This window comes from Metarhizium acridum (assembly GCF_019434415.1).
Source record: "Metarhizium acridum strain ARSEF 324 chromosome Unknown scaffold_1, whole genome shotgun sequence".
NCBI classification, from domain to species: domain Eukaryota; kingdom Fungi; phylum Ascomycota; class Sordariomycetes; order Hypocreales; family Clavicipitaceae; genus Metarhizium; species Metarhizium acridum.
The window spans coordinates 6523015-6544650 of record NW_027094015.1 but is presented as its reverse complement, the minus strand read 5'-3'; the positions used below and the strand labels follow the sequence as shown (position 1 = coordinate 6544650).

Genomic DNA, 21636 nt, shown 5'->3' with positions numbered 1-21636 from the left:
CATGTCAACAATCGTACGCAAAGAGACGTTCTAGGCCACCAGACTCCAAATAGAGGTGCGTCCAACTTGACTGTTTGATGTCTACGTCAAGCTTGCCTAGCAAGTTCCGTACCTAATCCCACCCTTCTTCCCCGAGGCAAAAGGGAGGGGCTACGGAATATTGAACGATGGGCACAGTAGATCATCAGACTCGAGACCGCAGACTCGAGACCGCAGAGAGAGAGACGGTTTTGCTACTGGAATTCCATTTTCCCATTAGGAGAAACACTCGTCCCGTCACCGCCACAATCTAGGATAAATAGCGGTGACACCGACGATCGTACTGTCACCTCGAAGCGTTCTGCCAGTCGAATCCTAGTATTGTTTAGTGTCAATCATGTATGACGACTGTCCGTTCCTTGAGCGCAGTTTTCACACGCAATTACGTCGAACTCGAGGTCATAGACAGTGGTAACGAGTCGTGTCTGTTGTACCAAGCTCCTCCCACGGGAGGAACCTGGCCGAAGATACCGAGAGTTTGGTGAAGGCTTACCGCCACAGGAAAAATGACCTGCATGATTCCATACCAGTCGGGGAGTACTCGTCCAATTTCTTTGTGCGAGAATGACTGTGCGAGGATCTGATTATGTACCTGGTACAACGGCATTCACTGACTGGCATTGGCATGGCATGGCATTGGGTTATCATAAACACCACTCGTTTCTTTCACAGGCTGGGAGGTTGACACGCGTCCAAACCCGAGCTTAGGTTGTTTTCTGGGTTTGACGCCCTCCTCCAGCAAGAAGGTTTTTTCTTAATTCACCTTGGCACACCAAATGCACCAACGCACCAATGCAAATACGGGCTCAAGGGTGGTGGTTGGCTCAGGTGAGCGTAACTTGGCACAGGTTGCGAGCCCGAGAACACATGTGCAGTTCATACCGCAGACTAGTAGTATTCCGGACGTGCACCACCATCGGGCTCACTAGTTGGTTTTGCAATGCCCTTCCGGCCAATAGTTTGGTATAAGGTCGTGCAGTCTGGGCGCTCGCTCCGGTAGCCGGACGGAACCGACGGACATAGGGTCGTCCGGAATAATCTCACCCTACTTTTTCGGCCATATTGTCGTTTCACAGCCGCGCGATACAATTTGCCACCACTTGAAAAGGTGTGTGTAGCTGTTCCCCGGCCCGGCAAGACTCAGGTCTTTGGATCATCGAGGTCACGGGTGGGTGACAGAATTTCATCGTATCCGTCATGCTGCCGGTTGCCGGCCGTGGGCATATCGCCGCCGTCTGTACGCTTAAGCATTACTGGCCTGCCAGGCAGGGAGGTTCTGTCGTAACGGCGAGCACGACTTTCATAACCGAGTTGGTGATTTGGGTGAGGCACTGCCTCTTGCCAAGGGTAGACGGCCTCGCTAATGGCGAAGTTGCTTAAATCGAAACCTTGGATCGGATTGTTGAGTGACGGGGGCGAGCAATGACACGAGATGATGATCAAGTGACGATTAAGGTAAGGACGTTTGTTAGTATGCAGAGGACCAGATGCCGCCATGTATAGCCTCGGGTGAAGGCTTCGAGATGGAAGCACATGAGGCTCAGACTGCATCAACTGCAGTTCCCTTCCGTATATTGTTTGACAAACGTCTGTTTCCTATGTCACGTCTGTCAATAGTAAGCCTAGTTAGTGATCATAGGGCAAGACTATGGAGATGGCTGTAGACTCTGCAACTCCTTCTGTGGAGTCGGTGGGTTGTTGAAACTCGTAGTGGAACCGATTTGTGAGTATTCAGGACCACAACGCACATGACGGCGATATGGTAGTAGTTTGTCATGTTGGAGGTCTTTGTTGCTCAGGATGGAGATGCGGACTTCCTGTGGCCACTATGGAGTCTGTGGGCGACTTTGTAAAGCATGAACGTCATGGTTTTGCATCGACGACAATTGTGAAGCCGCGTTGGAAAGGAGTCGGACAGACATATTTAGAGTGAAGTCTGAATTGGTGTATTTGATACTATGTCGTGACTGGAGACTCTAGCGCGTGATTGCAATCTTCACCAGACATTCCAGGCACTTGAATTCATGGCGATGAGAACGCGTAATTCCTTCCATGGCTACGAGGAACTTTAATTTCTATGCTGGTGGTGTTCCGGCGCCTGACATGGCATTGCCGCGACTGTGATTTAGGAAGATGCTGCTCGGGGAGTGCATGTTGCTTCTACAGGGTAGCTATGTTTTGGTATTGGTATTTTTGTCGGCGGAGAGGTTTAAGCAACTACGAATGCTTTCTGTGCGATGGTTGACGTGACGGTCGCGATGGACTGCTCCTCTTGGAGCTTGGTACCTTTGAATAGTTTCATGTCGTCTGTTGTTTCTGGCCTGTTTCTCCACGGGGACAATGCAGCCGGTCGTGCGTGATTGACCTGGAGAGCACTTTAGTTCGTCAAACAAGGTTGTTTACATAATGTCTGCACAGAGAATCAAGGCTGGCACAATCGAACGCAAAACTCATTGAGTCCAGTTCCAGAAAAGAGACACTCCAACTTATATGTTACTGATTAAATCATCGAATCAAGGTGGTAACCAGTTAGCATGTGCTGTACATTTATCAATACGCCTCTAGGGTAGTGAAAATGGTCATCGCTGACTCAGCATGCACACTGGATTGGCATGGCTGCATCCAATCAAGTGGCCTCTGGGCGAGTAGCATGCCAAATTTTGTAGCCTTGGTTGAACAGGGCATTCATTACTCGACGTCCATTGTCATCTCCATCTAATTTTCCTTACAAAATGGCCAGCTCCAGTGCTTTGCGGCCACCTGTCGGCTGCTTATCACGAATTGGCTCGTTTTCTGCCTCAACCCGGGCGGCTACGTTCTCGACAACGGCTCGGCAATGCAAGCGCAAGACGAAAGACAACAACAAGAATCGAGGCGTCAGCAGCCTGTATGGATCAGGGCCTCGAGAACACCTTTCCATGTCTGACATACCTCTACCTAAGCCGCGAGACTTCAAACCAAAAGTAGCGGTTGATGAGAACCACGGCCTCTGGGGTTTCTTCCCGGAGACCGGAAAGGCGCTGTGGTCGCCCAAGGAAACCGAGGAGCACGGAAGGGCATGGACAGTGGAAGAGCTTCGAAAGAAGTCGTGGGAAGATTTACATTCTCTTTGGTGGGTGTGCTGCAAGGAGAGGAACATGCTTGCGACGTCCAAGGCGGAGCTGGCAAGGGGCAAGTTTGGATTTGGTGACCGGGAAATTGAGGCACGAGACGAAGAGGTATGTTATTGTCTGGGAGTTTTGACTTTTTTTTTTGCTGTTGAATTCTATCCCTGGATACTCTGATTTGTTCGAGTCGTGGACTAATAGCCGTCTTCTCTATGCAGGTCATGAAAACCATGCGAGCCATCAAACATGCCCTGACGGAACGATATTACACTTGGCAGGATGCCGTTGATGTGGCCATGTCAGACCCCGAGATTGACATGCACGCCGAGGACGGCCAGGTTTACAAGCCCTCGGCGTATGAGGAAGAGGTTGCTGCCGAGGAGGCCTGGGCGACGGAGAAGGGTGTAGAACAGGAGAGCGTCAAGGCCGAGAAGGAACTTAGTCGGTGAAGGAGCAAGACGTTGCAGTGATGTCGAGACACTGGAATTCCGGGCAAAGTGGTAATTTTGGCGGGTAGGTAGCCTGGAGCTTGCCTGGTCGCGTGTACATTTAGAAAGACCTGTAAAATAAGATATACCGGGAATCGAAGACACCATGTTGTCTTACACCGCGGGCTGGATGGTGGTGGCCTGAGTGCTCTGCGTGCTGAGTGTGACGCTTCATGGTACAGCCTCAATGGGAGTACGGAGCACAGAGCACAACGTATTGCACGTCAGATGGTGAAGGTTAATATCTTCGGGAGCCTGCGTACGGGCCCAACTGCCTGGGTACTAGGTAGTTGTGCTATGACTGCATGTGTACGTAAATACTACTAGTTATTAGTACTATTACTACTTGTCTTCATCCTCACATCGGACTTTGGCCAATTTGCCAGCGCTCGGTGGCCCAGGGTTATGACACGTCAAGCCGCAATTAATTTTCCGCCCATCACCCATCACCGCTCTTTATTACGGATGGATCCCAGACGAGATTGAACAGACGAGGACCGCTTGTCTGGATGGCATGGCAATCAATCAATGGCTTGAATTTCCCCACACCTCACCGACGCTTGGTTTCGCTCTCTCCTCGCCAAACCCCGCCGCTTGCAACCCCTCCACCCAGATCCAACAAAACAAAGCCAGCTCCTTTCAGCTTTCATTATCACCACGGCTTCCAGACCAGAGACGAAAAAGAGCAGAAAACTACGCAGCGGATACTCAGACCATCGCCATGGATGAGATTGCAAAGGAGTACGATGTCATTGTGCTGGGCACTGGTGAGTTTTGAAGCTTGACGTAGTAGAGTCCCACGTGTGTTTCGGCAGTTGCTGTCGATCTGCAGGGAGCTTCGTGCCTTGTCTGGCTGAGCAGTCCAACTGACCTTCTTGCTAGGCTTGACCGAATGCATTCTCTCTGGGTAAGGCAGATATGTTTGCGGACTATTCGGGAGTGGACAGAAGCGTAAACTGACCAAGCTGCTGTTCTTGTTAGTGTGCTGAGCGTCAAGGGCAAGAAGGTCCTGCATATTGACCGCAATGACCACTATGGCGGGTATGTTTGAAGACCACTGGCAAACAACACACAAGTAAAGTGCTAAGCAATCTTTGTCTATAGTGAAGCCGCGTCGGTGAACCTCGAGACGGTACACTCTCTCCCCAATTCACTTGGTGCCGTCGCCCCTGATTGTTTCGTCATCTGACAGTGTACATCACATATAGCTCTTCAAGAAGTATGGAAACTTTCGGGCTGGCGAGGAGCCGTGGACGAAATACGGCCGACTCAACGACTGGAATATTGACCTTGTCCCCAAGTTCCTCATGTCCTCTGGAGAGTTGACCAACATTCTCGTCTCCACTGATGTTACCCGGTATCTCGAGTTCAAGCAGGTTGCCGGCAGCTACGTTCAGCAAGGTGCTGCCAACAAAGCCACTGTTGCCAAGGTACCCTCTGATGCTGGCGAAGCTCTCAAGTCCCCTCTCATGGGCATCTTTGAAAAGCGACGCATGAAGTCCTTCATTGAGTGGGTTGGCACCTTCGATCTCAAGGACCCGGCTACTCACAAGGGTGTGTATTCGCACTTCCATCAAATATTGATGCCCAGTGGCATACATATGCTAACATGCCTGTAGGATTGGACTTCAATACCTGCACTATGAAGGAGGTCTATGATAAGTTCGGTCTCGAGGCTACCACCAAGGATTTCATCGGACACGCCATGGCTTTGTACCTTACCGACGACTACATCACCGCCAAGGGACAAGCGCCCGAGGCTATTGAGCGAATTCGTCTGTATGGTAACTCCGTTGCCAGATACGGAAAGTCTCCTTATATTTACCCCCTCTACGGTCTCGGCGAACTGCCTCAGGGCTTCGCTCGCCTCTCGGCCATCTACGGTGGCACTTACATGCTCAACACCAATGTGGACGAGCTGCTCTACGATGGCGACAAGGCTTCTGGTATCAAGGCTACCATGAAGACTGGTGCCGAGGATATGAAGTTTGAGACCAAGGCCAAGATGATTCTCGGTGACCCATCCTACTTCCCCAACAAGACCAAGATTGCTGGCCACGTGCTGCGAGCTATCTGCATTCTCAACCACCCCTTGGCCGGAACCAACGACAGCGACTCGGCTCAGTTGATTATTCCCCAGTCCCAAGTTGGCCGCAAGAATGGTAAGGCCTTTCTCCCAAGCAACGCACAATAAGTTGAAAAGGCCACTAACAAATATCCTGCAGACATCTACATTGCTTGCGTATCATCGGCCCACAATGTTTGCCCCAAGGGCTACTGGATCGCCATCGTTTCTACCATTGCCGAGACATCTGCCAACCACCACCTCGAGCTGCAGCCCGGTCTAGACCGCCTGGGCAAGATTGAAGAGCAATTCATGGTAAGTGCCTCTTAATTTTACCCTTGAGCCTGTTTTTCCTGCTCCCCCCCGGTCCATACCCTGCGAGCTTTTTGCGTAATCTCGCCAAAGAAATGAAACTATTACCGTGATGTCTTTTTTATTTTATTTTTTTTGCCGCTAACGAGTAATGTCCCAGGGCCCGCCGATCCCCATTTATGAACCCCTTGAAGATGGCAAGAAGGACAACCTATTCATCTCCAAGAGCTATGATGCAACTAGCCACTTTGAGACGACAACCGACGACGTCAAGGACATTTATCGCCGCTGCGCCGGCGAGGAGCTCAAGGTTGAGGGCCTGAGAGAGGGCATCACTGTCGCTGAAGAGTAATTCAGATTTACCGAAATAAACAGATTCAGAAGATGGTAGTTTAGGCAGGGCAGGATGTTGTTTTTTAGAGCTACGTATGGTAGAGGATCGCGTTGTCTGGGTAACATCTGTTCTTTTTATGCAAAATGTGCTTGAAATAGCGGCAAATAAATATGTTTCTCTTCATCTTTTTGTTTTCTCTTTCAAAATTGGCTACATTGACGAGATTTGTTATTTCGGGCAAAAGAATGGCAAAGCCAAGAAAATGGGCATACGACGCATTGTAGTGGATGTTCGCGTGACCTGGTGCCCGCGACTATTGAGCGCATCTGAACACGAAATTATGCGCTTCACATTATGCTTTGAACCGAGCTAGAGTGTGTGCGCGTGGAACCCAGTCATATCGTCATGTATATGCCATCTCTACACTATCTGGTGGAAAGCAACCTTTTCGATTGATTTCCGCGTGCGCTCTACACAGCGTCACCACAGGCGCATCGTTTCCCACTTCTTCATTTTTAGTATACCCTTCAACTGGGCCAATTCCAATCCGACAAAAAAAAAATACGCCCAACTCCGGAGCAGACATTGATTATAGTCTGAAAATCAAGTATCAGCAAACAAGGAACAAGAAATTAAACATTTCTGCCCATGTCCCCGTTTTGGTTTGAAATTTATCGTCGACCAGTCTTGCCAATGCCACGCTTGCCAGAGAACTAAAAAAAAAAAAGTCAGATGATTTTTCTGTAAATTGAAAAGCAGGAAAGAATGAGAGCCACGACTTACGAGATGCTTTTCTAGAGAAACGGTAGTGTGTCTGTCGGCTTCGCCCTGTCGAGCCATCCTGTTCATTCTCTTCTGGTTGAGCTTGGCGATTTTCTCGGCCTTTGACCTCGTTAGTTCGTCCTGGACACCGTCCTCGCGACGGTTGGTGGTGGGCGCTCTGCTCATGGAGCGAGCACGAGAGCGCAGGCGATCGCGGGGCTTGGAATCGACATCCATGGAGTCGGCGTCCTCGGTGCCCAGGCGGCTGCGAGACATGGAGCGTCCCCGGCGGACCTCCTTGGGCTGTGCGCGGTCGGCGAGATTTCTGGTGTCGACGCCCAGCTGATCGAGGGCGTCTTCAAGCTGGGAGAAGGACTTCTTGGTCTTGCTGCGGGGGATAATGGCCTGGTTCTTGAGACGCTTCTTCATGCGGGCTTCGTTGCGGATGAGCTGCTGCTTCTCGCGGATGAGCTCGGCTTTTCTCAGGAGCTCGGCCTCTTCGTCGTCGTCAATCTCGTCGTCGGAATCGTAGTAGCCTTCCTGCTCGAGCTTCTCTTCTTCCTCTTCCAGAGCGGCAAGCTTGGCTTCAATGTCAGGATCAATGAAGTCGTAGACGTTCTTGCCGTCAAAGATCTCTGGGATCTTGTCGTACTTCCACTCGGGATTCTCAAGGAGGTAGTCTGCGCGCATGTCGACGTTGAAGACACCGGCACCGCCGTTCTCGGCCTCGACGTCTCTGGCCAGCTTGCGGCGCTCCGGATCCCCCTTGTCATACTTCTTCAAGTTCTTGATTCCTTCGGGGATAAACGTCTCCAGAGACTGGCCACCCATGGGTTGGGCAACGTGAATACGGGACATGACATCGGCCAGACGACCGCCAATGTTTCCACTGTTGTTTGTCCCGGCCTTCAACTTTTGGTTGACTCGCTCGGCAATGAGGCGCTCACAGGCGGCGTTCTTGACTTCCTGCACTCCTTCCTGGGTGTTGCAAGAAAGCTGGAGCATCTCAATCTCTCCAGCTTTCATCAGGCCTTGCAGCTCCTCCTGCAGTTCGGGGCTGAGATCCTCAGGTCGAGTGACGTCGATCTTGTTCACGACGAGGAAGACCAGCTTGTTGGAGAAGAGAGGCTTGATGCTCTTGAACAGCTGAATCTGTGCCTGGACAGTGTAGCCACACTGCTCGGACAGATCCATAAAGTATAGGATGGCGGATCGCAGATGTGCAATGGCAGTAATACTCTGCATTTCAATGGTGTTCATCTCTTCTAGGGGATGGTCCAAGATACCAGGAGTGTCGATAGCCTGGAACCTCAGATATTTGTAATCAAAGTGTCCCACAAACAAACTCTTGGTCGTGAAGGCATAGGGCTGCACGTCAACGTCGGCACGAGTAATGCTCTTCAAGAAGCTGGACTTGCCCACATTGGGATAACCGCAAATGAGCAGAGTTCGAGTATTAGGGTCGATGGAAGGCAGACGGCCAAGATGCTGTCGGACCTGATCGAGGTACAGGAGCGGATCCTTGAGGCGCTTGCAGATGGTGGCCATGCGACCAAGCGCGGCCCTCTTGAGCTGCTTGCACTGGAAGAGAGACTGGCCATACTTGAGCAGACGGACGTAGTCTCTGGAAATGGTCTCGATCAAGTGCTTGGCGGTGGAGAGCTGACCGAGCGCAATGCGGAAGTGGTCGGCATCGTAGAGCGTGTTGAGCAGATCCTTGTGGAACGGATGGATATCTTGCAATCGCGGGAAACTCTCGAGGATGGCGCCGAACTTTTCAGAGAATGTTTCCTGGGAGAACTTGACCTTTCGGGTGTAGAAGGCTGATTCGCACTGTCAGTGATAAACTAGTGATTGATGGATGGATGGTTGCGCGAAAAGCCATGGCTAGCCGGCCAGAGTCCTTCCTCACCTCGAATTCTGCTGATCTTGAAACCCGCACGAATCTGAGTCGGCAGTTTTCGCTGAGTTCGACTCAACACAATGTCTAAAAACTCCTGCTGGGTCGGAACTGGGGGAATATCCTTCCACGTCGTCTTCATCTTGGGCAATCGGAGACTCTCGAGAGCGACTGCTTGTGTTGTAGAAAAGTCTCTGGACTCGATGGTGGTCGAGTAGTACTCAGGATGGCAGATGCAAACCACCCCATATGCAAGGCGGTCAAGCAATTTTTTTTCTTCGCACACAAGTGGGTGGAGTCCCGGCGAAAAAGGGTCTATCGATAAGATTGCACCAGTGGGAGGGGAAAAGTTCCGCGCTGCGAAAATTTGGCGGTGGGTATTTCACTGACACCAGTTCAGAGAAGGTTCCAATCGTGACTTATTAGCGCTCTGCCCCGCGGCGACGCACCCCACCAAAAAATAAAAGGGAATTCTTGGGTTTGGGCAGTCATTCAATAGACTCGTAAACGTAAATTCTTTCATTCTCTTTCTCCTTGGCATATGCCTAAACCATAAACCATTTCTAATTTTACAACCATCCCTTCTTCCTTTTCCAGACGGCTGTCTCGTCATACCGCATTGAGCTGGCCCGACTTAGGAGTCTGTTCCTGAACCCACTAACTACTTGTCTCTTTCTCAACCACAAAACCAATATGTCTGGCCAACTTGCGTCCTACAAGCTGGAGTTCCTCAAGGCAGCCATCGACGGCGGCGTCCTCAAGTTCGGAAGCTTCGAGCTCAAGTCCAAGAGAATATCACCTTACTTCTTTAATGCTGGCGAATTCCACACTGCTCGTCTCGCCGGTGCTATTTCGTCCGCCTTTGCCAAAACTATTATTGACGCTCAGCAAAATGCCGGCTTAGACTTTGACATTGTCTTTGGCCCCGCATACAAGGGGATTCCCCTCTGCTCTGCCATTACCATTAAGCTTGGTGAGCTTTCCTCCAAAAACTTGGACACGGTCTCCTACTCCTTCGACAGAAAAGAAGCCAAGGACCATGGCGAAGGCGGCAACATTGTCGGCGCCCCTCTCAAGGGCAAGAAAATTCTCATTGTTGATGATGTCATTACTGCTGGTACTGCAAAGAGAGAAGCCATCGATAAGATTAGAAAGGAGGGTGGTATTGTCGCAGGCATCGTTGTTGCCCTCGACCGCAAGGAGAAGCTGCCTGCCGCAGATGGCGACGACTCCAAGCCTGGACCTAGCGCTATTGGCGAGCTGAGAAAGGAGTATGGTATTCCGATATTTGCTATACTCACTTTGGATGATATTATCGCGGGTATGAAAAGCTTTGCTTCTGAAGACGACATCAAGCGGACCGAGGAGTACCGCCAGAAGTATAAGGCTACCGATTAGATCAAGAAATCGTGGCTATACGTGGATGTCCGGGAGCTAAAAAAAAGTTCAAAAAAAAAAAAAAAAAAACGAGGAGATTGGACATGTGATGGCATTTTATGCGGGTGTGTAAGTGCAAGAAGGGATGAACGGCACTTCACCAACCTACCGTACTTGTTATCTAGATCCATTCGCTTCAAGTTGATTATGGATACCTCGGTAATTACGTTTCGTTTGTTCTGAAAACGTCACTAAGCTTTGTTTGACACGTAGATTTCAGTCTCTGGCAAAGCCTGGTTGCAGTTGAGATAATCAAGGATCGCATGGCAGGAATGAATTCAGCATCACCCTAAGGCCGGTCAATGAACGTTATAAAATGTTTGAATTCGATATATAGCAGAGCATTTCCACTCTTTGAACGTATGTTATGTCTACGGGCTAGCGCGGCTTTGAGTCTTGATCCAAACGAAAAAGAGCTTTGGGACCTGGAAGCTCGAATACCTGCGACCAACAGAACATTCAGAACTAGCATATTAAAGAATACAAGTCTCCTAGAACTCACCATGTTGTACAATCCGGGGCCAGCAAGGCTTAGTTGACCTTCTCCAGCTTTCCGGAAACCGACGCGAGTAAAGAAGCCAGTGAGGGACTAGAAGCATGAGTAAGTTACTATGTGAAGCTGATACAAAGGGCCTACTATGCTGACCTCGTTGCAAACGAGAGCGATACGATTGGCCACACCAGATTCGTTCATCATCTGAATATAGGCCTTCATGGCGGCTTTGCCTATCCCGATACCTTGAACCTCGGGGCATACTGAGAAGGAGTGGAGACATATCGTTCTACCTGATGTTTGGTGACCTAGATTTGAGCTTTGAGAGGCTGCTGAGTCTCTCCAATTGGGAGGACACTGTACATCATCATCCGTTACGACGGGATGCCTGCCCAACGTGGCAATGATATGAGCAAACATGACTCGTTTGGACCCGTCTTGCCTGCCAGTCTCGACCGGGCGAGCATGAGGCATTGTTTGAATCCACCAGTCTTCCGCATCGCGCGGTCGATAGGTGTTGAACAAGCCCACGCAGAGGCTTCCGCATTTCCGGAGGCGGTATTCGATCTGGATCATGTTAAATAGAGACCAAGAATAAGAGTATTCGCTAGAAAGCAAGAGCAGGGCCTGTCAGTACCTGTTCCCTGTTGGAAGGCCGGAGTTGATCTGGCATTGTAGCATTCTCGAGAGTTTCGCATGCGTCTATATCGGTAGGTGAAAGAGGAGAAAGCATGGGGGCCCAGTGGAAAGGAATGACTTTTTTGCGCAGTTCTTCAGGAGACTTCTGCCTCAATATCCGACTCTGGGTCATTGTCCGTTGAATTTCAACCAGTTCTTCATCATCCTCATCAGAATCTCCGATAGCACAGTCTGGTGGAGTTTCGGGACGAACCCCAGGTCCGTATTTGGGTTCGATGTTCGTATGAGCCGCCTCTTCTGCTCGTGTTTTATCGTTATTGGATCTTAGTGTTGAATCTTGATCCATAATGCTTACTACATTATAATGTAGCTCGTAGAACGACCAGACGAACTGACAAAACCAGTACCTGATTTGGGGATGCGTCGAAACAGCACTTGATGAAAGGTCCAATGGAAGGGAAGTATAGTTATTGTCGGTGAACAGGCAGCAAGCAAATGCGCCCAGAATGATGCTACAGTAAGTGCAAACAATAAGAAGCGGTTGGATTGGATAATTATTGTCAGGAGACTGGTATCATATGACTGAGTCGAGAGGTTTGGAAGTCGTGGGAAATAAAGGGAAAGTCAATAGCGCTGGCATATAGATCTGAAGGATGAACTTGAGCTGCCAGCCCAATAACTGCAGCCTCGGCAGTGGCCAGGTGGTGTCACACTTGTCTACCTTGTCGACTGTCGACGGCGCACTTGACCAGGTGATTGATGGCTAATCGAAGTGGTGGTGCGGAGCGACCGTTGGAGAGACGAGTCGGAAGGTCAAGAACGAATCCCTTCACGTCGAGAGCGAATGAGGTAGCCAGGAGGCCCAATGCAACCTGGTTGCGCCACGTGAGAATGGGTAAAGCTGGCCAGGGACGGGGACCGAGTATGAGTAACGGAGCTACATGTCAATTGTTTGGATCATGTCTACGGAGTACGGAGTACTACCTAAATCATCAATGCAAAGGCTAGATGAAGCCTTGTCGCTCTTTTCGCAGCCGTCGCAGAGATCCTCATCGGCCGTCCTGGCCACCAGTCTACCAGTGCATGTGTGGCTGGCCGATTTCTTTCCCTCCAATGGACCAATAATGTATATTCCAGCTGCATGCAATGGTCGCAGTTGTCTCAACTTCCATTGAAGCCAGGGACCAAGAAAGCCATACCCGATCCTCAGCCCACTTTTTGCTGCGGCTTGACCTTTGTTGAATGATGCAAGTGAACAAGATGGGAAACGGCAACCGTTCCAGTTTGCTATCGGCACCTCTCTCTGACCTTCAGTAGTACCTATACCTGGTTACCTTGGACTTGCACGTTGGCCGCGCATCGAGTTTGCTTTGCGCCTCCCTGCCATGGTTTGCGTTGCGAGGGATTGGCAATCAGACAAATGCCCATGTATCTATCAGTGAATGGAAAGCAGTCTAGAGAGGGCCAGGACCATATGTGAGTCATTGGCCAATGCAATGGAGATGCCACCGCTGATGGCTTAATGATATGGCGAAATCCAACGTCAGACCGCTTCAAAACCGGCAACCTTGTGCCAACGATGCGTCTTGGTGGTAGTAGGCGAGAAAGTCGAACATGAAGTCTTGCGTATGCCGCTGGCGCCTGGACGACAACCGCATTCGGGGTCATGGAGCCAAACCCCCGACATCTCAGTTAAAGTCTGGTTTGTTTGAAGGCAGCGTTCGCACTTGTGCAGCCTGTCTTGACTCACCTTCCGGGGCCACCTGTCAAATGTAGATTAGGAGGGCTTCGTGCGATGCTCGTACCAGACACAATACATACACGTCACCCTCCATATTGTTCCGCAACTTTCAGCCAACTGTATCCCTCCATGTGTGAGTAAAGAAGTCAAAGAAAAGGAAAAAAAAAAAAAAAAAGTGGGCAGGCATATGAAACAGAAAGAGCATTTATACGGAAGAGGGAACATGATAGATCCCAACTTGTCATCTGCAGGCAATTTGGGTTGTTTAGGTCGCATGCATCACATCGCATCGCGCGTCGCATTGCATCGGGTGTCCGCCATTCATCGCGGACTCTGTAGCTTTATGCCTACCCTACCTAGTAACGCAGGTAGTCGGTCAATGGCAACTTCGGGTGGCAAAAACATGTAGGCAGAAAAGGCGCAGTCGGCACTCCAATTCGGGGAACAAGGCCAACTTGAATTTTCTCGTTGCGCTGACTGAATGCACACGACCACGAAGACGTGATGAAGCACCAGACCGCTGTACTCCGTAACTTACTCTGTGCCCTGTTATAGGCAGGCAGGAAAGAAGGCAGGCAGGAAAGAAGGCAGGCAGGAAAGAAGGCAGGTAGTGAGCTCCTTCCACAGATCCACAGATGCTCGCTGCCTCTTCCAAGTCCTCCAAGTCCTCCAAGTCCTCCTCCAACTCCACAAGCCCCGCTTCATTCCGTCTTTGTCTGCAGCCTTCCATCCAAGAGGCTATCAACTGAACTGCTCGTCCGTCTGCAACTGCCCTATCTCAGACTCAGAATCCTTTCCACACACATCACCAGTCGCCGCAGCCCTAGCCGGAGCATTTGCCTTGCTCTCCTCTACATCAACTCTACTTTGAATCGGAAATATCTAGATTCGCCCACACGCGGCTGCTATGTAAGCTACCATTTTCATCGTCGGCAACTGGCCTGGGTGGGGGGCAACCTTCAATCATGGACCGGCAAGGCAAAGCTGATCAGAAGCCCTCACCAATGTAGGCAGATTACACTCAACATCTTCAATCCCCAAGCTGGGGATCAGGATACTTTGTTGAACCTGGAAATCTTTCCCGACATGACCCTTGAGACCCTCCGCGAATCCGTTCATGCCGACACGAACATTCCCGCCTCTTCGCTTCACATTTACCACAATGGCCGCCTACTCACAGACGACACCAAAACGATAGAGCAGCTCGAAATCCCCAATGGTGGTATGCTAGCTGTCCACGTCAGACATCTCAGAGGCAACAACACAGGTGCCAGTGAGCCCGCTGCTCAAACAACACCACCTGTCCAGCCCCCACGGCCCCAGGGCAGCGGTGGTAATGACCCCGAGTTGATTCGCCTGCAAATCCTGGGCAATCCGCCCGCAAGGGAGCAGCTGCAAAGGCACAATCCAGAGCTTGCTGCCGCTGTAGATGACCCTGTACGCTTCTCCCAAATCCTTCAGAACAGCCAAGATAGGGAACGTCGAGAGCGAGAGGAGAGACAGCGGGAGATTGAGAGATTGAACCAGGATCCGTTTAATATCGAAAATCAGAGAAAAATCGAGGACATGATCCGCCAAGAACGAGTGATGGAGAATTTACAGAGTGCCATGGAACACAACCCTGAAGGTATGCCCAGTGTCGTTCAGTCAACTACACCTGAACTGTCTGTCATGGTGGATGCTAACCGAGTTTCTAGTTTTTGGTCGTGTACATTTGCTATACATTAATGTCGAAGTGAACGGGCACAAGGTGAAAGCTTTGGTAGACTCCGGTGCACAAGCTACTATCATGTCTCCAGCATACGCCGAAGCATGCGGCATCATGCGACTTATTGACACAAGGTTCGCTGGTGTAGCCCGCGGCGTCGGCACCGCCAAGATTCTTGGACGAGTCCACTCGGCCCAGATCAGAGTTGGCAACCTGTTTCTTCCGTGTAGCTTCACTGTCATGGAGGGAAAGACAACGCATTTGCTCCTTGGCTTGGACATGTTGAAGAGATATCAAGCCAAGATCGACCTCGTTAAGGATAGACTTATTATCCAAGGAGAGGAAGTACCATTCTTAGGCGAGGCTGACATTCCCAAGGATGAAGAGCCAGTCGAGCAAGAACCTACTATTCCGGGCCCTGCCGGAACCACAATTGGTCAAGAGACCGGTGCGGTTCTGCCGCCGCAGCAAACATCAACCCAAGCTTCGTCAGCTTCAGCGCAGTCAACACAGCCCCCGAGGAGTAACCCATCCGCCTCAGCGCCTTCCGCGGCGGCATCTACTTCCACGCCAAACGTTACTGCGACACATGTGGAAAGCTTAATAGCCATGGGGGCCACACGAGAGCAGGCGATCCAAGCACTGCAGGCAGCAGAAGATAACGTCGATGTAGCAGCAGGTCTGATTTTCTTTTAGACGAGTTGGAGCAGGGTTGTCCTCTTGGCCTTATAACGAAAGCTTGGAACACGAATCCCATGAATAATGATTTCGATGTAGAACTTGCTTATGATCCGGCTCATGATTTTGCAGAGGCGCATTTAATAAGCATCCTTGGAGACGGGGCTCTGAAGGCGACTCAACTGTGCGAATTAAGGAGAATAGACAGCAGGAACACATGATGAATGACGTTATCTAGTAGTATTTGAAGCCACGAAACAGGCAACCAAAACCTTCCTTCAAACTGTGTGACATAACAAGGCCAAAGTCCGTAATCGCTGCTCTGTTACCGAATCTTATACACGCAAGGTTTTAAAATTGACGCTTCGTCCTCGGCGTTTTCTGCATGCTCGTCTTCATCCCACTTTGGCGCAAAGCCCTTCCTTTTCTTATGCGCGCCCGCCATTTTGGACGCATCCTCGGCCTTGGCCCCCTTGCCCTTGGTCGGCGAGGCGCCCTTTATGAAATGCATCTTGACAAACATCCTGTTGCTCAGGTCGACTGCCTCCGCCCTTTCGCCCTGTAGCACGAACCCTCTCTTCTTGAGCACCTCGATAAACGCAGTGACGTCTGTCTCACGGCGTCTATCCTCCAGTCCGTCCACCTCAACGGCCAGATCCTCTCCGTGGAGAACGTCTGTCTCGGCGTCCCTTGCCGCCTTGACCTTTTTACTAAGCGCCGCGTTGTTCTTCTTGCGGTTCCCAACAGAGTGCTCTACCACGGTATTCTTGCGAGCAGGTCCGAAGCGGGACTTGATTTCGGCAACCCACAGCTCCCCCTTCCAGTGGAGGATGCGGTACGCCTCCTCGACAAAGTCGATCCAGTTGGTGCCCATCAGCGCCAGGCAGAAAATAGCCACGTTGACCGACCCGTCCTCCAGCGGCAGGTTGGCGATGTCCGCCCTGGTAACCAGCGCACTGGGCGACTGTAAATCGAAGCTCTTGATATCCAGCCGCAGCTTCGACCTGTCGCCCTGCAGCGACTCGGCGAGGCGGGCGTCGCCGCAGCCCAGATCCGCAATGGTGCATGTGCCCATGGTCCGAGGGAGAGCCATCTTGTTCCGCTGGGAGGGCGGGGGTCCCGGCCTTCCCTTGACTGGGGGCTTGGCCCTCGCCCTGCTGCGAATGTCGGACAGGAAGCTGTCGACGGGGTTCTCGGGCCACACTTTGACCTGTCGACGGAAACCTTCGTGGTACTCGGTGAACATCTCGGGCGAGTCCTGGAAGAGGGCGAATGATTCTTCTGACGGCCGCGTGTACAGCGTCTCGTTGAGGTGGCGGAAGCGTGCGGATATCAGCTTTTCCCGCATGGAAGCTTGGAGGGGGGTTAGTTTTGCGGGCGCTGGTGGGAGGGACGTTTGCGCGACGGCCGACGGCGTGCTGGTGGTGTTTGGTTTGGTAGGCTTCGACGACGAGGTCTTGTCTGAGGGTTCGGGGAGCTGAGTGTCGTTGGCGGTTGTTGTGTGTTGGTCACCGTTTTTGTTCTTGGTCTTCTTGTCCTTTTTGCTGCTCTTGGGCTGGCCATCTTGGCCGGCTGCTTTCGTCGTCGTGCTCTGCTTCTTTGCCCGTTTTGCTGAATTGTCGTCGCCCTTACTTCCTTGGTTGCTCGAGGGAGGCCCCCCTTTACCCTCGATAACCGCTTCGTATAGATCGGCTACATTGGCAGATGTGACGCTTTGCAGTTCGACATTGTTCCTTTTGCGCTTTTTGGATTTTAGGCCTGACGGCCCGGGGGAGGAGGCTGTCTCGGACTTGAGCGCGTCCGCGGAAACGGACCAGCCTGGCACGGCGAACATGTTTTTTCCGCCTGAAACCTGTGGCTTGGGAAAATGAGGAAAGGCAATTGAGTTGGAAAGGCGTGTTTTGGTGAAATTTCACGTAAAGTATTCAAACGGCAGGCATATTTATTACAACCATCTTTCAGACGTGTGAGGAGTTTCGATCTTTTTTTTTATGGGTCGTTGATCTTATCGGCGGGATGTGGTCCGTGCATCCCTTATCCGACTTTCCACTAACCAGGAACAAACTGTTGCAGGGCAGCAAAGGAGGCATGTATTCTCAATCAACCGCCATCCGTCAATGGACGGGATGACAAACCCAAAGCTATGATGAGAACATCGCCCTGGGCACTTCATATGACAGGGAATGGAAAATTCCCGCAACCCAATGGCAGCAGATCGTTCTGCAGAGTGTACGGCTCCCCTCGGCGTGCTGCATCTCAGTGTAAGCGTTACACGTCCTGGCTCTGGCCCCGGCCAACTTGGTAGACGTTATTGTGAACCGTGCTATGGGAACCACAGGTTTCACAACCGAGTGTCTTGCCAGACTACTTACCCATGGTGGAAGACGAGGGGTCTTGGGTCGACGAGACAGGGCCTTTCAGCTACCTGCCGCCCGCCACAGCCTTAATTTTCATCTCGCCAACTGAGACGCTTCCCAGGAAGCACCTGAACCGTGGCCGCGGATTCGGGGCCGGATGCATACATATGCCAGCAGAATGAACTGTACGAAAGCCGACATCATACGAAAGCGAGAGAGAACTGGGACTTGGCAATAAAGGCTCTGAGTCCCACGACGGCTCAGACCCGGCAGTTCGGAAACAGTGGTCTCATTGTGTAGCGGCCCGGAATCAAGGCTACTCGCAGGTCAGATCGCGTAAGAGTGAATACACAGGCGGCCTGGCGCGAGTGATGACACTGATTAGCTGATGGATGGTAGTACACTCGGTGCCAAGGACCCCGACTTGCTTCGCAACGCGCCTAGGTAGGTCTGTAATACGAGACTCTTGGGGACAGGTTCTGGTCACGGCAACAGTATCCGGCCATCTGGGTGGAAACACGAGTTAGAGTTACCGCTAACCATGAGAGCAAAAACCGAAGGGGTAGATCTTGTACCATGTCAAGTTGCGTAGCCAGCATGTATGCAGTGCGACAACGCCCAAGGGTTTGTGCCGCCAAGAGAGCCCTTGGACGCAGAACAAAGTTGACTGAGTTTGAGACCAATGTGCCACGCCTGTTTGGATTTCAGCTGTGAGCTGGGGGTGTATGGTGCGGTTGAGTGGCAGTGGTTGGAGTAAGGGCAAAACAGTACTTGGAACCACTTCGTGCTTTGCCTCCCTTGGTAGCTAGGTTGTCGATAATTTCACCAGGCTTTAAGGCTTTGAGGCTACAGAAACTCGCTGCAGGACGCGTGAGAAATCTCGAGCGAATCTTGCGTTGGGGAGGAATTAGTCTCTGGTAGCTCGTATCCGCTGTCGCCGCTCGAGACTATTGAGATGCCCTGATAGCTGACTTATAGCATGGCCAGCCAGTCTCAGGGGAAGTGCTCTTGTATGGTTGTACCATCTTGCGGGGGAAGGCCATTTGCTCTAAAAAAAAAAAAAAAAAAAAGGTGAAGGAAAAAAAGTTCTGTATTTAGTGTGAGGTAGTGATGCTGATTGGCCGGAATTCGAGAGAATTTGCTCCGCGATCTGGGATAATTTTAGGCCTCCAGAAACACGAGATGATAGTTCAAAGCGTACAAGAGAGAATGAGAATAGAGAGAGAAGACACTGAAGTACTAACAAGTAGTGCGAACAAAACAGGCGCTTAAGTCCTTACGGACTCTTGCTGACACCCCCGGACTTGAGGTGGAATTCGAAGAAGGTGGACATGATATCAAATTTTGGAACGCCAGTGAGCTAGAGTTGTTTAAGTAAGTGTTTTCAGAGATGGGGACCGCGAACACAGCCACGTCAGAGTCGCTGAAAACCTGCCAACTTAGCTCACCGTATCGAATTGTCCTCAAGATATGTATCCTGCTCTATCGCCATAGGAGTCAAGTACAGAGAAAAAAGTCCAAAAGAGAGGCAATGCTCTATATCGTAAGGGGTTTGATATTGGATAAGTGACGGCTATAAACTAGAGGGCCCATGACTGCCCCTCTTTGAGCACCTTGAAAGACTCGTTCTGAATATTGTTGTGCATATTCTGTTCAGATCACAGGCCGCTGTCATGATGTAACCCTCGCACGGTCCATAATACTGACTTGGCTGAATCAAAATATATTAATGTCTCTACTAAAAGCTGGCTTTGGGTTTGTGGGATGTTCATGTTACCAAGTCTGAAGTCAGCTGTCATACGTGCTTACAGCCCGGAATCCTAGTTCCTGAGTATGGAAGAACCCTGCACAGAGTTATTATTCATGCCACTATCTCGCCATCACGCAGATGTTGACTAGTATTCTTTTGAGCTCATCAAGGCGTGGTAAGCCCAGAATAGCCCACGTTGGAGGATGGACCAGCATCTTTTGCTGCATGAGTGCCTGGGTTTGCTGGCCGAGTCCAGGCTGCAAAAGGCCAGTATCACGTAGGACTAGTGCTCCCTATAGTGGAGAAACGCCGTGTTTGCATTTCGTATGTGTTCCTGTAGCAGGGCTTCGCGGCTGAGCAGGACGAGCTGTCGTCAACGTGACATGGTAGTTTGGGTAGGACAGAGCATCCAACACTCGACTTGAATAGGCACGATTGGGTGCCGCTAACAGTGCAAGAGATTTAGAGCATCTAGATCCATGGCTAGCGTATCAAGTGTTAGTCCCGTGGCGAGTTTAGATGGTATCAATTTAGGGAAAACGTGGTGGTATGGGTCTTACATCTCCGCCCTACTTACTCACTTAGTATAGTACTCCACGCGCTTCTCTCCAAAACTAAATTGACGATTCCTTGATGTCTCAGAATATGCTAAGACTGCCTGGCGTTCGATTTTCCTGGCTGCATGTATAGTCTTTCTGTCATGACGCCATCAAGTTTTCATTACAGCGAGGTGCCTTAGGTGCAGGACTAGCATACGGTCGTTGATGCATAGACACGTGCCAACGTTGCGTCAAAGCCAGTTCGTGCGTCACTTGTATCCGCATGATGCTTTGCGCCTCTACCTGGGAGGCAAAGCAGATGTTGAGCAGAAAGCTACGAGATTCGCCGGCGCCGGGATGAGAGCAAAAGGGATTTTGCAATGATGGAGGAGCATGCCTGCCGCTTGTATCAGGACAACTACCCTAGGTACCTACTAGGTAGGTAGACTTTGGACTTGCAGTAGAGGCGGAAGGAGCGGGGCAGAAAGGATGGGGCCTTGCTGCGTTCTAGGCCTTTCGTCTTGCGGCGAACAGTCCGTCTTGGTGTTGTGACGCTGTTCTATTGTCTAGAACCATCACGTACTTTAGCAATTTCAATGGAGACATTCAAGGAATTCTGCAATTGACACTTGCATGTTGTGATGTCCGAGAGGCCATTGTCTTAGATCCAGGTTTGTCCAAGTGTTTTCTGCTCAAGTTTTCCGCTGTATCGGATTGGTTCCAAATCCTGTTGGGCGGTAGGTGTCCTACGTTTGTAGAGTTGGTAGGTGGATCGCCCTCGAACAGTCTGGATAATTGCAATGTACATATTATTTTTTGCTTCTCCTTTTTCATGATCGCCATGCCTCTGGTGCTGAGTCATGTCAACCGGAGCAAACCCCCTCCTTCTCCGTAGCGGACATGGATCACGTTTGCTGGAATTGCCAAACAATGAGGCCAACTGGCACGATTCGGACCGTCACCCTGTCTTATCCACCAGAAAACGGCCGTCTACCTTGAACACTGAGCATTCCGCTCGGGCTACAGCAGGTGGATATGAGACGGTGCCACTAGTCATATGCGTTTACTCAGTAATACAGCAGACAGCTTTACATCCTGGTTAAGGGCTTAGATACCCCGGGTTGGGTACTCGGTAGGGAGATATCATGGTTAGGCCCAGGACGATGCGGGCCTCTCGGCCACCGGCATACTATAACAGAGTGGCATGGTGGGAAACAAACACTCGACGCGAGACGAGAGTTTTGGGTGCGGTTTGCCTTGCCAGGAGCCAAGCAGTCTGTTGTACGG

The 21636-nt window shown here is 51.0% G+C and overlaps 8 protein-coding genes across 8 annotated transcripts; 4 read left to right on the top strand and 4 right to left on the bottom strand.

The window, feature by feature from the left end:
* Positions 1-1179: 1179 nt before the first annotated feature.
* J3458_002064 (uncharacterized protein) lies at positions 1180-1590 on the bottom strand (the record flags this gene model as incomplete). Its single annotated transcript, XM_066117088.1, has 1 exon — positions 1180-1590. The coding sequence occupies one exon, from the start codon at positions 1588-1590 to the stop codon at positions 1180-1182; it is 411 nt and encodes a 136-aa protein (XP_065978976.1).
* Positions 1591-2771: 1181 nt separating this feature from the next.
* Positions 2772-3595, top strand: MRPL4 (54S ribosomal protein L4 mitochondrial; the record flags this gene model as incomplete). Its single annotated transcript, XM_066117087.1, has 2 exons — positions 2772-3257; positions 3365-3595. The coding sequence occupies 2 exons, from the start codon at positions 2772-2774 to the stop codon at positions 3593-3595; spliced, it is 717 nt and encodes a 238-aa protein (XP_065978975.1).
* Positions 3596-4355: 760 nt separating this feature from the next.
* On the top strand, positions 4356-6363 carry GDI1 (Rab GDP dissociation inhibitor alpha; the record flags this gene model as incomplete). The annotated part of the gene is made up of 8 exons (XM_007808881.2): positions 4356-4401; positions 4517-4541; positions 4616-4675; positions 4739-4766; positions 4843-5188; positions 5254-5796; positions 5860-6014; positions 6172-6363. 8 exons carry the CDS (start codon positions 4356-4358, stop codon positions 6361-6363), a joined length of 1395 nt encoding a protein of 464 aa, XP_007807072.2.
* Positions 6172-9240, bottom strand: NOG1 (Nucleolar GTP-binding protein 1). The gene is made up of 3 exons (XM_007808880.2): positions 9020-9240; positions 7129-8930; positions 6172-7058 (listed from the first exon to the last, which is right to left on the bottom strand). Exons 1-3 carry the CDS (start codon positions 9147-9149, stop codon positions 7017-7019), a joined length of 1974 nt encoding a protein of 657 aa, XP_007807071.2. The 5' UTR covers positions 9150-9240; the 3' UTR covers positions 6172-7016.
* Positions 9241-9700: 460 nt separating this feature from the next.
* Positions 9701-10405, top strand: URA5 (orotate phosphoribosyltransferase; the record flags this gene model as incomplete). The annotated part of the gene is made up of 1 exon (XM_007808879.2): positions 9701-10405. One exon carries the CDS (start codon positions 9701-9703, stop codon positions 10403-10405), a length of 705 nt encoding a protein of 234 aa, XP_007807070.2.
* A 342-nt stretch (positions 10406-10747) lies between these two features.
* On the bottom strand, positions 10748-12362 carry J3458_002059 (uncharacterized protein). Its single transcript, XM_066117086.1, has 3 exons — positions 11575-12362; positions 10947-11504; positions 10748-10885 (listed from the first exon to the last, which is right to left on the bottom strand). Exons 1-2 carry the CDS (start codon positions 11920-11922, stop codon positions 11034-11036), a joined length of 819 nt encoding a protein of 272 aa, XP_065978974.1. The 5' UTR covers positions 11923-12362; the 3' UTR covers positions 10748-10885; positions 10947-11033.
* Positions 12363-14403: 2041 nt separating this feature from the next.
* DDI1 (DNA damage-inducible protein 1) lies at positions 14404-15721 on the top strand (the record flags this gene model as incomplete). The annotated part of the gene is made up of 2 exons (XM_007808877.2): positions 14404-14944; positions 15015-15721. 2 exons carry the CDS (start codon positions 14404-14406, stop codon positions 15719-15721), a joined length of 1248 nt encoding a protein of 415 aa, XP_007807068.2.
* A 257-nt stretch (positions 15722-15978) lies between these two features.
* On the bottom strand, positions 15979-20406 carry RRP8 (25S rRNA (adenine645-N1)-methyltransferase). The gene is made up of 4 exons (XM_007808876.2): positions 20371-20406; positions 19509-20293; positions 18636-19420; positions 15979-18566 (listed from the first exon to the last, which is right to left on the bottom strand). The coding sequence occupies exon 4, from the start codon at positions 17535-17537 to the stop codon at positions 16029-16031; it is 1509 nt and encodes a 502-aa protein (XP_007807067.1). The 5' UTR covers positions 17538-18566; positions 18636-19420; positions 19509-20293; positions 20371-20406; the 3' UTR covers positions 15979-16028.
* Positions 20407-21636: the final 1230 nt, after the last annotated feature.